Source organism: Vicugna pacos, chromosome 5 (genome assembly GCF_048564905.1).
Source record: "Vicugna pacos chromosome 5, VicPac4, whole genome shotgun sequence".
NCBI lineage: Eukaryota > Metazoa > Chordata > Mammalia > Artiodactyla > Camelidae > Vicugna > Vicugna pacos.
The window spans coordinates 29,133,846-29,147,571 of NC_132991.1; the positions used below are offsets into that span (position 1 = coordinate 29,133,846).

General features: G+C 37.6%; 1 protein-coding gene across 1 annotated transcript in view; it reads right to left on the reverse strand.

Annotated features, from left to right (window-relative positions):
• Window positions 1-1,223: 1,223 nt before the first annotated feature.
• Window positions 1,224-13,726, reverse strand: part of NEB (nebulin) — a 204,039-nt gene continuing 191,536 nt past the window's right edge. The window contains exons 140-149 of the mRNA XM_072960953.1: window positions 11,436-11,528; window positions 9,783-9,875; window positions 9,404-9,496; window positions 8,706-8,798; window positions 7,721-7,828; window positions 7,431-7,614; window positions 7,025-7,117; window positions 5,992-6,138; window positions 5,601-5,707; window positions 1,224-2,009 (exon numbers count right to left, since the gene is read on the reverse strand). Coding sequence (XP_072817054.1) covers window positions 1,836-2,009; window positions 5,601-5,707; window positions 5,992-6,138; window positions 7,025-7,117; window positions 7,431-7,614; window positions 7,721-7,828; window positions 8,706-8,798; window positions 9,404-9,496; window positions 9,783-9,875; window positions 11,436-11,528 — 1,185 coding nt within the window. The 3' untranslated portion in view covers window positions 1,224-1,835. The remainder of the gene's footprint in view (window positions 2,010-5,600; window positions 5,708-5,991; window positions 6,139-7,024; window positions 7,118-7,430; window positions 7,615-7,720; window positions 7,829-8,705; window positions 8,799-9,403; window positions 9,497-9,782; window positions 9,876-11,435; window positions 11,529-13,726) is intronic.

Below are 13,726 nucleotides of genomic sequence, written 5' to 3' on the forward strand. Positions count from 1 at the left end.
CATTCTGATGGTGTAAGGTGATACTTCATTGTGGTTTTGATTTGCATTCCTCTAATAATTAGCAGTGTTAAGCATCTTTTCATGTACCTGTTGGTCATCTCTGTCTTCTATCGGAGAAATGTCTTATTTAAGTCTTAAGCCATTTTTTGATTGGGTTGTTTGGGGCTTTTTTGATACTGAGCAGTATGAGCTGTTTGTATATTTTGGAAATTAACCCCTTGTAGGTCACATCATTTGCAGATTATTTTCTCCCAATCTGTAGGTTGTCTTTATTTTGATGGTTTCCTTTCCTATGCAAAAACTTTTAAGTTTGATAGATCCCCATTTGTTCATTTCTGCTTTTATTTCTTTTTGTCTTGGGAGATTGTAAATCCATACTTTAAGAGAAAAAAATGTAAAATAGACCTAGTAATGTTGAAACATACTGTATTAGTTTACTGTGGCTGCTGTAACAGCCAGAGAGTGCCTTAAATAACAAATGTATTGTCTTGTTCTGGAAGCTAGAAGTTTAAGATAAGGTATCCACAAGGGTTTGTTCTGAGGACTGTGAAAAAGGCTGTTACATGCCTCTCGCCTAGCTTCTGGTGGTTTGCTGTCAGTTTTTGGCTTTCCTGGCATGTAAAAGCATCACCCCAATCTCTGCCTTCATTTCCACATGCATTCTCAGCTAGTGTACTAGCTGTGAGTCTCAGAGAGACACACGTTAAGAAGTTTGAGGATAGCAGTATTACTACAGCGCTAAAGTAACATGGACAGAACTTCTGCTTTTTAGAAAGGATACCCTATAAACTTGAGCATTAAGCCGTTATTGGTTGGCACTCCGCCCTTTGTCCATTTAATGCCTTTGCCACAAACTGCTAGCCCACTGGTAAGACATGGAAGATCCCTTGAGGTTAGCATTGGTTTCTAAAACTTTCTTTTGCAGGAACTTAACGTTAATTTTATTGTATTGTATTTTTCATTTTATTGTGTAATGTTGCTAAATGTGTTTAGTATCCCTTAATTTTACTTAAAACTAAAACTTTACGAGCCAAGCTATACAGGAAGCTTGCTGAACACAAATATGGATAGTTTTGAGAACAGCTACACTTGTGCATTTTTAACAGTGCATTTTTTAAGTTTAATTTTTTTTAGTGAAGTCTAGTGTAAGGGATTTGCTTTGTTGAAGTTTTTGTCTGTAGATCTTAAAATTATTAAAAATAAGGCTCATTCCATCAGTGGTATTTGTTGCAGAATTACAGATTTTATTAGTTACTAGCTTATCACCAGTTTACATTGACTCAGCTTTAGAACGTCAGAACTGGCTTAGAAATAAAAGCATCAGCAGTCGGTAAGCAGGGAAACAGTGACTATTTGTTTTTTTTTTTTTAATGTGTTTAACATGATCAGAACCCTTGTTTTAGAGAAGAAATAATGTTAAACAACATTTTTTATAATGTAGAAACACTCTGGGTTGATACAGCAATATTTAACAGTGCAGAAACTTTTAAAATGTCTGTTTGGAAATTAAACTTTAAAACCCAAAGGAAAATTTGATGGTAATTTAAAAAATAATGAAGATTGGGTTTAATGTCTCAAGTTTTATGTGCAAATTCAGAAGATAATGAAGAAGGTCTAGTTTAATAATTGGACAGACTAGTGATACTAACTTTTGTTTTACTGGAGAATTATTGGGGTACATATAGAAACAAATTAAGGGATAGTACAACCCTAAATCATACTGATACAGAAACCATTAGGCAGCTTGAGAACTTGGGCAATAGTGGAGAGTCTAAAGTGAACTTCTGATGGCAGGACTTTTAGGTCCTGAAGACAGGAGTGATGCTTTGAAGTGCCTAAATAGCTTCAACATAGTTGGCTGGGAGCATGCCGGTCCTGCCAGTCCTCTGCACAGTGCCGTACATCCAACCTTCATCAATAGCTTGAACATTTACGATAGCATCTCCATCTTTGAAGGACACCTCGTCTGCATCAGCAGCCATATAGTCGTACATGGCACGGAAGATTTTCTATTGGTTAGGACAGGAAAAAAAGGAAATTAGATTTACAACAGTTAACTCAAACACCTAATTGTAATGTCTCTTGTGACTTACTCCACGAATTTTAAGCTGCACAAAACAGAATGTGGAGCCACCACCAAAAGAGTAAAAAGACAACTCCCAAGCTAGGGGAAAATATTTGCCAATCAATCATATATCTAATAAGGAATCGCTACCCAGAATATATTTTTTAAAAAAAACTGCAATACTGGATAGGGGGAGGGGGCAAAGGATCTGAAATTGTCAAAGGAGATACACAAAGAGCCAATAAGCACAGGAAAAGATGCTTGACATCCTTAGTCATCAGGAAAATGCAAATCAAAACTGCAATGAAATACTACTTCACACACATTGAAATGGTGATAATCAAAAAGACAGTAGCAGGTATTGGGGAGGGTGTGGAAAAACTGGAATCTTCATAAGCTGCTGGTGGGAATGTAAAATGGTGCAGACAGTCTAGAAAACAGTTTTGCAAGTTTCTCCCATTTTAAATAGTAGAGTTACCATGTGACCCAGCAATTCTACTCCTAGGTATATACCCAAGAAGAATGAACATGTCCACACAATTAACTTGTATACCCATATTCATAACAGCGTTATTTGTAACAGCCAAAAAGTGGAAACAACCTAGATGTCTCTCAGCTAATGAATGAAGAAAAGGTAGTATTTCCATACAGTGGAATATTACTTTCTAATAAAAAGGAATGAAGTACTGATATGATACAACATGGATGAACCTCAAAACATTAAAAGAAGCCAGTCACAAAAGACCAGATATTAATGTGATTTCATTTATATGAAGTCTCCCAAATAGAAAAGGATATAGAGATAGAAAATACATTAGGGTTGGATGGAGGAGGAATGGGGAGTGACTGCTGATGAGTATAAAGGGTTTTTTTTTTAGGGTGATGCAAATGTTCTAATATGTTGGTTGAACAACTCTAAATGAACTAAAAAATCATTGGACTTGTATACTTCAAATGATGAACTTAATAGTATGTCAATACAGTAGTCCCCCTTTATCCAGAGTGGATATGTTCCAAGACCCCTAGTATTTCGTGAAACCACAGATAGTGCTGAACCCTACATATACTCTTTTTTCCTAAACATAACTATGATAAAGTTGCATTTATAAATTAGGCACAGTAAGAAAATATCCACATTGCTAGCATCACTATTCTTGTGCTTTGGGGCCATTATTAAGTAGAATAAGGGTTAGTTGAACACAAGCACTGTGATACGTTGACAGTTCATCTGGTAGCGGGGCTACGAAGTGGCTGATGAGTGGGTAGTGTGTGCAGCATGGACATGTTAGACAAAGGGATGGTTCATTCATGTCCTGGTGGGTAGAGCGAGAGAGCTTGCTATTTCATTGTGGTATCAGAATGGTGCATAATTTAAAATATGAATTGTTCACTTTTGGAATTTTCTGTTTAATATATTTATAAAACCATGTATCTGTGAAAAAAGAACGTACTTATATATATCCCTTCCCCTCAGCACCCCCTTTTGTTTGAAGAGATTAATCTAGTGTTTTAGACAAGAATAATTTGAAAAATCATAGCAGTATTGCATGTATCTCTCACTTTGGGAATTTGGGAACTTATCAATAGTAAAAGTTTCTGGAAGCTATTCTCCACAATGTTTAAAAAAAGAAATGTAGCATGGTGGGAAAGGAAAATGGGGTCTTACTGATCAACAGGCACAATGTTTCAGTTAAGCAAGATGAATAAACTGTAGAGACCTGTTGTTCTAGAACTCTCTAGGGATCTGTACACAACCTTGAATCTATAGTAAACAATAATGTATTGTACACTTAACACAAGACCTACTACCCTCTTGCCATATTTTTAAGTGTTCTCACAAGACTGAAGTAATTTTTTAATTGTAACAAGAGAGATAAATAACAAAATTTGGAAGTACACTAATTTTCTTCATAGGCACAGCCACTGGTTAGTAATTTGGTACGTGACCTACATATTTTTTCCTAGTATTCTGAAATACACACATATTGACATTCAAGGATAGGTCCCCTCCCCCATGTAAGTGGAATAATACTATAAATACTACTGTGACATGTTCCTTCTATTTAATATAGCTTGGAGGTCTTTCCATATAAATATAAATTGATCTCATTCTTTTTACTGCTGCAAAGAATTCCATATTTTAGTAATATTACAGGTTATTTAGCCATTTCTATTATTTCTGGACATCTGTTACCATGTTTTCTTCCATAAACTCTGTAGTGTTTGTCTTTAGGCAAATACATCAAAAGAAAGAGCTCTTAAAAGTTAAAGTATTAGGTCAAATTATGTGCATTTTAGGTTTTTCAAAAAGCTCGGTACTGTGATGTTCTAATAGGATACTTTATTTAATTTGCATATTTCTGGTTAGTAGTCATGGTGAACATCTTTTTTTGTTGGCCATTTATTTCTTTTGCTATAAATTGACTATTCACATGCTTCCAGGTCTTAATTTGTCAGTGGATTTTGAATGCTTTATGCCTTTTTAGATATTAATCTTTTGTTATGTATGATGCAATATTTTCTCCCAGTTTGATGTTTCTTTATGTTATAAAAACATTTAATAATATTAATTATTATAAAAACATTTTACGGTCAAAGCTGTCAGTCTTCATTTCTAGATTTTGAAATTTGCTGATGACGACTTTCCCCATCCCTGATACTGTAAAAAGAGACTCTCTTTTTCTGTAGTAGTTTACAATTCTGCCTTTTTTTTCTCCTGTGCTGATTTCATAATGTTTTTAGGGGCCAGTCCATTTTTGAACTTCATCTATTTTTAGATCTATTCTCATGCTAAATTCATATTTAATGATGCTTTATATATAGCATATCTTGCTCTTATGGTTAAGTCTTTTCCTATTGTCATTTTCAAAATTTGCTTGATTCTTTTCATCTTTAATCTTTCAAATTTAGGATTAAATGTATAAAAATTTCTTAAATGTTACTAGGATTTGATTGGAATTGCCTTAAATTTATGGATTTATTTCTGGAGAAATGACTAGACGGTTCCCTTCCTGAAATATAATGGGTTTCAGTATTTAAATCTTTACATCCTTTAGTAAAGATAGTTTTCTTCATACAGATATTGTTAATTTAAATCCTAAAGAACTATGCTTTTGTAATATTATAAATGAGACCCAGGGTTTTAAACTTAAGTCAAATCATGTTCACGATTTGCCAGACTACATTAAAACTCTTAACTCTTCAATATATATTAATAGGGGAGAGCTAACATATGACGAGTTTACGTGTGTGACATGTGCATACATATGTATATTCTGGAAGGATTCCAAGCAACATATTTTGCTCTAGTTTTTTGTGTGTTTGTTTTAAATCATTGAATAATGCTTTTTAATTCATTTGGGTTGGTAATGAGGGTTTTCTGATACTTATCACTGTTAACGTGAGATGTAGTGTAAAAGCATTATATAAAATAGAAGGTTTGCTTAAAAAAAAAAAAAGACCAGAATACCTATAATCATTACTGCCCATATCAAAAAATGAGAATGACTTGAGTAAGTTCCTTATTGTTACTTACTCCGGCCGTGGATGGATGAGATGGGATGGAGGACACTGTTGTCTGCTGGGTGGCAACTGAAGATGATCGTTGCTGTGGGAGCTCTGTAGTTTTTGCATGTTTGTAAGCTGAAAGGAAGGGGGAAATAGTTTATTTGGAGAAAATTATTTAACCTGTGTTTAGTAGCTGAGCAGTGCTGCCTTCTCCCCTAGTTTAAAAAGAATATAATTTCCAAGAAAGGAGGAATTAAAAAATAGCTAACTGCATGTACCTCTCCACAATTCTCGTCCTCTCAGAAGAAAGGATCCAGATGTTTTTTGCTTTGTTTTGTTTTTACTCAAAGCATCTCTTACTGTAACCGCCAGTGAGCTGGCTGGGCACTGCTATCAAGGTCAGGGCCATCAGCCTGTACCTGCTGAGGTTGTAGAGAAGAAGACACCCCCATCGCTGTAGGTGGAGAGGCGGGCAGTTTCTGAATGCTCGGACTTCTCCTCGCCTCCGCTGATGCTCAGCGCGCTGGCAGATCGAGACTGCTCCCGGCTCCGGCGCTGGGCTTGCGCTGGGGGAGGTGAGATTGGGAAGGGGGCAGAAATGAAACTTCTACAGCAGTAACGCCTAGTGGTAACTGTATCTCAGTTGGTTTTTGGTTGTTATCAAGCACTGTCTTAAGAAGATCTCCACGGATTAAACCCTCAAACTCTTACAAGGTGTCATTTTCATTTTCCAGTTGAGAGTTTAATTACCCCAGGTCCCCTAATGGTCTAGGTGGTACAGCCAGGCTTCCAATCTGAGTCTGCCCTTGACTGTCCCTTCTTGCCACCTTGCCCATTTTCCTGGCTCATCAAAATGAACAGATTAGTAATGTGCACAAACTCCACCTTTCAACTTCTCCAGAAAGTCCTCCCTAACTTCTAAATGAATTTAGAACTTTTAAAACTGCTCATGTCAGGGTGTGACCACTGATTTACTGGTCTGTCTTGGTTAGTAGACTAGGGTATAAATACTTTGAGGGCAGGCGCTACATCTTATTTTACTTTTAACACAAATAGAAAGCGTAAAGTCATGTGGCCTGTCTTGCTGAATGGCTCATCTTCCTTGATGTAACAGTTTAGAAAGTTGCTAAAGGTGGAAGCCATTCTCTTGCCTTTGCGTATTTTTTTTTCCTTACTATTTCTCCAACAGAAAGATGTACTACCTTTTTTTCTTTAGGAGAAAAAATGTTAAAAATGGGGACTGAAAGGGACTTACCCTGAGGCATTGGAAGTCTTTCCCTAACTTGTTTAGAAAATGAGCTGCTCCCCCTAGTCAGGGAAGTGTTTTTTATGCCGAGTGGACAACTCAGGAAGTTGAAAACCCTGGAGGAGAAGCTGCTGAGCCTAAAAGCCATTGACGTTAGCCTGCTATATGGCAACATTTATGTCTGAGCCTTTTGTGACATCACATACCATTAATCATGTGTAAGCTTCGGGATTGAATGTTGTCTTCTGCTGGATCGTAGTCAAAAACTGAGCCAGGATTTGTACGCCAGACACGTAAACCTGAAAGCGAGACTAAGGATCAGCACGGTTGTTCTTGGAAGCTTCCAGTAATTAGGAGACCAAGGCATGAACCTGAACAACCACAGGGGGATTGAGTCACACTCGTTTAGCTTAGTTGTGGTCGTGTCTCCTCAGAGGGGAACGAAGCATAAAGTAGATGTCAGCTTTGCAAGTGCTGAAATGATAGGGTTTTTCTTTCGCACCGAATGAAAATACAGATTGAAGTGTTTTGTCCTTTGCCTTGCTCTGGATCATGTCACTCATTCCATTCCCTTAACATAAAGTTGACACCCCCCTTCCCAACCCCAATTACCTGTAATAGTTTCCTGATCTTGGTCATTCCGTTTTTGTTCCATTTCCACCACTTTTCTCTGAATACCCCGGTAGCTAATGTCACTGAAGTCCTGTGTGTTCTTCTTCACTCGTTCAGTGATCGGGTCCGTCACCACTGGTGTGAAGCAACCCTTGTGTTTCTCAAAGTCCTCATGATATTTCACCTGAAATTTCATGAATTCACTTGGTGAAAATACGATGGTGTGATCATTTCTTTTTTCACATGTTCCAATAAGCTATCCCACCCATCAACTTGAATTCGTGACTTACCGTTGAGATGTGGCGTTGGGTCTCCCTTACCCGTCTCATCTCTGGTGTGTCCAAGACATAGGCAGCTTTGCCTTGTATTTGTTTCCGGAAACTATCAGAATAAAGCACCTGATGGAGAGACCATGAATGAGTACACGTCATGGTACCATCCTAATTCTGAAGTCTCAAAACCTTTCCAATAGATGGAGATGAAAGTTGCTGGGGAGGGAAGCTTAAGTCACCTGAAAAGCCCCAGCGAGACCATGACTGAGCAGAACAGTTAGCATGAGGGTGGACGGGCAGGGCTCACATCAGACAAAGGATTTGTTTTGACTTTGAAAATGTTAACTTCCATTTTCAAAGGAGAAGGGGCAAAGTATAATTTTGAAAGAAAGAGGAAAAAGTGGTCTCTTGAATTTGCTGGGAATTGTAGCACCAGCACATTGGATGGTGTTTGGCACTAAGTGTGATACTGACATTTGAAAGAACTATCTTTTAGAACAAGTGATCGTTTTTTGAAGGTTTATGTCCAGATTTCATAAACCAATATGCTAATACAAAAATCAAAGTGTCAGACATGAAAAACCCAAAGTATCAAAAGTAAGAGAAGGCATCCATTTCAGAGAATTACCTGTTTCATAAAGTACCTTAAAAACAGAGAGATGAGGATTAAGGATGTTAGGAAGTCAATTTGTTACAGTTGGTTACATAAGATTACCTCAGAGTAAAGTAAAAGGGAAGAGAAGACATTGGCAATTAACTTGTTATGTCTTAGTATGATCATTTGGAATTTAAAAGCACAGTTGTGTTAATTTTAGTGTGAATTTTCAGTTCAGTTTTTTAAATGCACACTTTTATAGTGTTAAAGTGTTATTTTCCAAGATGTTGCATTTCTCTCTTCATTATAGTGTGTTTTTCAGTTTAATGAGAAAGACACTTTTTTTATGATGTTAAAATGTTATTTTCTAAGTTGTTGCACTACGCCTTTTTTAGTCCTAGAAAATACCGAGCTAATGTTTTCTTGGTTGCGCTTAGCTCTCTCCATCTCGGGAGTGACAGGTGTCGGAGTTGCTTTTCTCATATTCTCTTTGTACAATACCTAGAGGAGCCAAGAGAGCATCCAGACATCAGAGAGCAGAAAATCCCGTTCTGAAAACCATCATCTAGCTGGTGTTACGGCTCAATTATGTTACACTCTATAAGAAACACCTCACGAAGAGAAAGCCATTAAAATGTTATTGTATAAAAGCAAAAGGTGAAGAAAGAATTAAATCAGGTTGAACTGGTGGGGTTGGTATGTCATTTTTAAGTGGGTAAATAAGGATTTTAAAAGATAAACAAAAGTTTTGGGGAAACAGATAAATTAGTGGTATAACCATGTTTGCCAGGCTTGTTAAAAGAGTCACCATCTCTTTTTCCCTCTCTGAAATACCGAGCTAAAGTTTTCTTGATTGCGTTTGACTCTTTCCATCTCAGGAGTAAAGGGTGTGGGGGTAGCTTTCCCCAGGTTCTCTTTGTATAATACCTGTGAGATACAAAGTTGGACCCGAAAGTCACTAGGAGGCAATATTCAGGCTGTTCAATATAATACAATTTGGGGGAGAAAACTCCAGGTTTAATCTACTGTTAGATAAATTAGTGGTATAACCATGTTTGCCAGGCTTGTTAAGAGAGTCACCATCTCTTTTTCCCTTTCTTAAATACCGAGCTAAAGTTTTCTTGATTGCGTTTGACTCTTTCCATCTCAGGAGTAAAGGGTGTGGGGGTGGCTTTCCCCAGGTTCTCTTTGTATAGTACCTGTGAGATACAAAGTTGGACCCGAAAGTCACTAGGAGGCAATATTCAGGCTGTTCAATATAATACAATTTGGGGGAGAAAACACCAGGTTTAATCTACTATTAGTGAGACCAGCTATCGAGAAGAAAGCTTAAAAAACAAGTTAATGGCAAGTTGTAGTATGTCATTTAGGGGCGATTCTTAAAAAAGGCATTTTGTTTTGAACCTGGTATGCAGTTAGGAGCAGGTCAAAAGGCAGGGGTTACTTTGCAAAACTAAAAGCACTTTCATTTCTCAAAGACAATACCGAGCTAATGTTCTCTTGATTGCGTTTGACTCTCTGCATCTCTGGAGTGACAGGGGTTGGGGTGGCTTTCCCCACACTTTCTTTGTACAAAACCTACGGAGTCCAACGGATCCAAAAAGCCAAAAAGAAAAACAGAATTACAGTTACCAAAGGGTTAAATAAAACAGATCATTTGTTAGGAGGCTCAGGGTGTCAAACCATTTGGGCAATAAGGTTAGATGGAAAGAAATGTTTCCAAAGCAAGTTGACTGTAGTTACAGCAAGATAGACAGTTCCTGCCCTTGAAATCCTTGCAGTCTGCAAGACGGAACTGCAGTTTTGTGCCTAGTTCCGAGGGGTGGGGTGCAGGGCGTGGGGCAAGGATGGGAGACGACCTTCACTCTACTGCTAATTTACGCATGTCAAGCACCTGACAGATCATCTAACAGGATGTAGGGGCACTCACTTCACTAACACTGAGAAGGTGGAGGCTGCTCCTTAAGAAGCAGGGGGAGGAGACTAGACCCCTTTGCAGCACTTAAGTTTACACAGACATCAGTAAAATGTATCCTTGCTATCATCTGTGCTCTGCTTTAGTTCAGATCATCATCGTACTTATCACTTAGGAAAAAATGTTTTTGGCAATTATATCACTATCATGGTAAATCAGTAAGAAACATAGTAACACATCATGATAAATTCTCAACCTCATTGTCATTCTTGGGGTCACAGGAGGTTTGGGATATGGCATTCAAGAGGAAGAATTCTGTCAAAGAAATGGTTCTCAAAGTGAGGTCCCTGGACAGCAAGGTCAGTATCACCTGAGAACTTGCTAGAAATGCAGATTTTCTGGCCCCATACCAGATCTACAGAATGAGAAACTGGGGGTCTGGGCGATTCTTAGGCACACTAGGGTTCAGAAGCACTTCATTCCAGTATCGGAAGAACCTGCAGACAGCGGCAATGCGGAGGGCCACAAGGTTCTTCACTGTGGAAGCTAATATCCCCACACAAACCCCATTCCACTGGCAATCTATTAACATACGTAATATCACAGAGCATCGGCTAACAGAAAATGGTTACTAAAACTAGCAGTTGAAGACCATGATAAAGACAGAAGAACAAAAGGAACTAAAATTGGTAAAACAAAAATCGGTTTCAGTGACATTTTTAAGTAAATTGACATTCACTTGCTAAACCCACTAGTGGATCTTAATTTATGTCATTATTCCTAAGGGAGAGGATCAGGGGTTATTTTTTCCAAGGTCTCTTTGTCCGATTCTGACAGGGTAAATTAGAACCTAAAGTCATAAGTGCAAAAACACAACAAAACTACAACTCCAGTGTTCCAGAAAGAGCCCTGTCACGCCTGCTACACCACTCCCCAAATTTCACGAATGTGTAAAACAAAGAGACCTTGGGGGTAATGAATAGAGAGTAAGTGGGGGGAGATGAGCAAGAGGATGTTTTAATTGGAAAATCTGTTACTTCTTGATATTAGAACTTTAAAGTATGGATTAAAGCAACCTTGTTATGGGGTTAAGGCTAGGAGTAGCCCTAAAGGGGAGGATAAATGTGATTAAGAAATTCACAAAATTTCAGTTGTGTTTAAAAGTAGGATTAATATGTATTATAAATCACTTAAAAAGTAGGTTTCTTTTCTTGCCAAAGTACCGAGCTAATATTTTCTTGATTGTGTTTGACTCTCTCCATCTCTGGAGTGACAGGTAAAGGGGTTCCCTTGCCCATGTTTTCTTTGTATAACACCTGTGTGATGAGAAAGCATTCAGAAAAACAACCATAAGTAACATTTCATTTGTTGTGAGATTTTTAAGAGCTTGAGTTCAACTTCCTTGTTATCAAACAGCACAGTAGTCCAAGAAGTCAGGAGTTATATGCTATAAGTTATATGCGGTAAGATGCCACAAAAACTTGAATGGCAGTCACTCAGGATGGGGAAATTGGCTCCTAGGGCAGTAGGGCCCTTAGCTGCCACGGAAAGGCTGAGGAGTTACCCGTGTTATTTTTTCACTTCTATGAGCATGGCACCTTCCAAACAGTCACATGGGGATTTGAGATTGTTAGAACTGTTCTGTTGTTATCCAAGCAAACTAAAAGAGAAGTGGTTTTTTAAAAAAAAATATTTTAAAATGCCAGATGGAATAGAAATCAGAATTAACTGGAAAAAAAAAAAGAATCCACAGTAGTCCCACAGAAATGTGAAAGTGTGTCCTTTTGCTAAGGGAGGCATATTAGAAGCAAAGGAAGGGAAGTGGATTTTAAAAAGGAATAAATAAATGTTAATGATCAATTTAATTATGAGATTAAATGGCATCTAGTTTTCCCTTTCCAAAATACCGAGCTAAAATTTTCTTGATTGAGTTTGACTCTCTGCATCTCTGGAGTGATGGAGACTGGAATTCCTGTACCCAGGTTTTCTTTGTATAGCACCTGTGTGATAAGAAAGCATCCAGAACAAAAAGAGCAATCAACCACTCTGCCCTTCTTGCAGAGCAAGTGGGAGCAGAAGGGCAGAGGAAGAGAATGATTTAGATGAAGGGAAATACCAGAAGCTTCTAGATCTGACCTGTAGGAGCCTAAAGACACCCTTAAAAGCAAGGGAATGCAGGAAGGAGCAGCGGAAACTAAGAAAATTGAAAGGAAAGTTGTGTTATTGTTGTTGAACTAATCTCTGCAGCACTGAACACAGGAGAGCAGCACGGGAGAGTGTGATGAGCCGCGCCCCCAGCTGGTTACGAGGATGGGAGAAAACAGAAAGGGTGGGGACAGACAAAGAGCCAAGGACGTTATTTTGATTTGGAAATGTTATTAATAAACCACATACGGATATTTAGGTTTAATAAACATTGCTTATGTGAAGGTGCATACACACAAATCTGTTGACTTTCAAAAGAAGTCAAGGTATTTAATTTTTAGTTTAGGTGAACATTATTGGGAAGAATTAATTATATTTAAGGCAATTGGAATGCAGTGACAAAATGCTAAAAAAGGACTTGAAAATACCTATACAAATACCAGTAGGGACTGAGAAGGTTAGAACAGGAAATGAGGCCAATAGTTTGATTTTGCAAAATTTTTGTAAGTTTTACGTTCAGATCACATTTGCCAAAGCAGGATAAATATGGATGCTTAGAGACTGGGAATGTTATGTTTTTTTAAAGGCTGAAATACAATATTAATATCACTTTTTAAGGTGATATTAATGTTCAACCGAAACGAGGAAACTGATTCATGGGGAATGGCAGCATTAAGTTGTAAACAAGACATGTCAAAGTATTTATTGGGATAGGCTGATTAGATTTTAAAATATAGTCATTAATCTTTTTTTTTTAATGGTTTAAAATCAGTTAGAGGGGTTTTGGGGAGGTTTTTTGTTTTTGTTGTTGTTTTTAAATACCGAACTAAGGTTTTCTTGATTGTGTTTGACTCTCTCCATCTCTGGAGTGATGGAAATTGGAATCCCTTTCCCGAGGTTTTCTTTATACAACACCTGTACGATACAAGAAGGCATCCAGAAAAAACAAGAGCAGTCAAAACAGCCCTTTCATCTAACGTGTAAGGCACCTACTATGAGACACAGATATCAAACAGGAAGGACAAATTCACCAAGTCAACCTGTCTTTTCAGGTACAAATTTGGATGAGACCATGCTCCGTAAAGTGCCAGTGTATCTGATACTCAACTTAACTCATATATAAAATGTTTACTTTATGTGTTACGAATTAAGAAAAAAATTATTTTATAAAAGCACTAAAATGCTTAGTGTACTACAGAAAGCTTATTTTTAAAATTAGACTGGCAAGTATTTTTCCCTACACAGAACATCTACTGTACAGAATAACAGATATTTTAAACCCCATAGATCAAATCTATGTAATATGGGAAATCGGTCTTTTTTGAGTAAATTCAAGTGGTAGAGGTGGTCAAGTCTAAATTCATAGTAC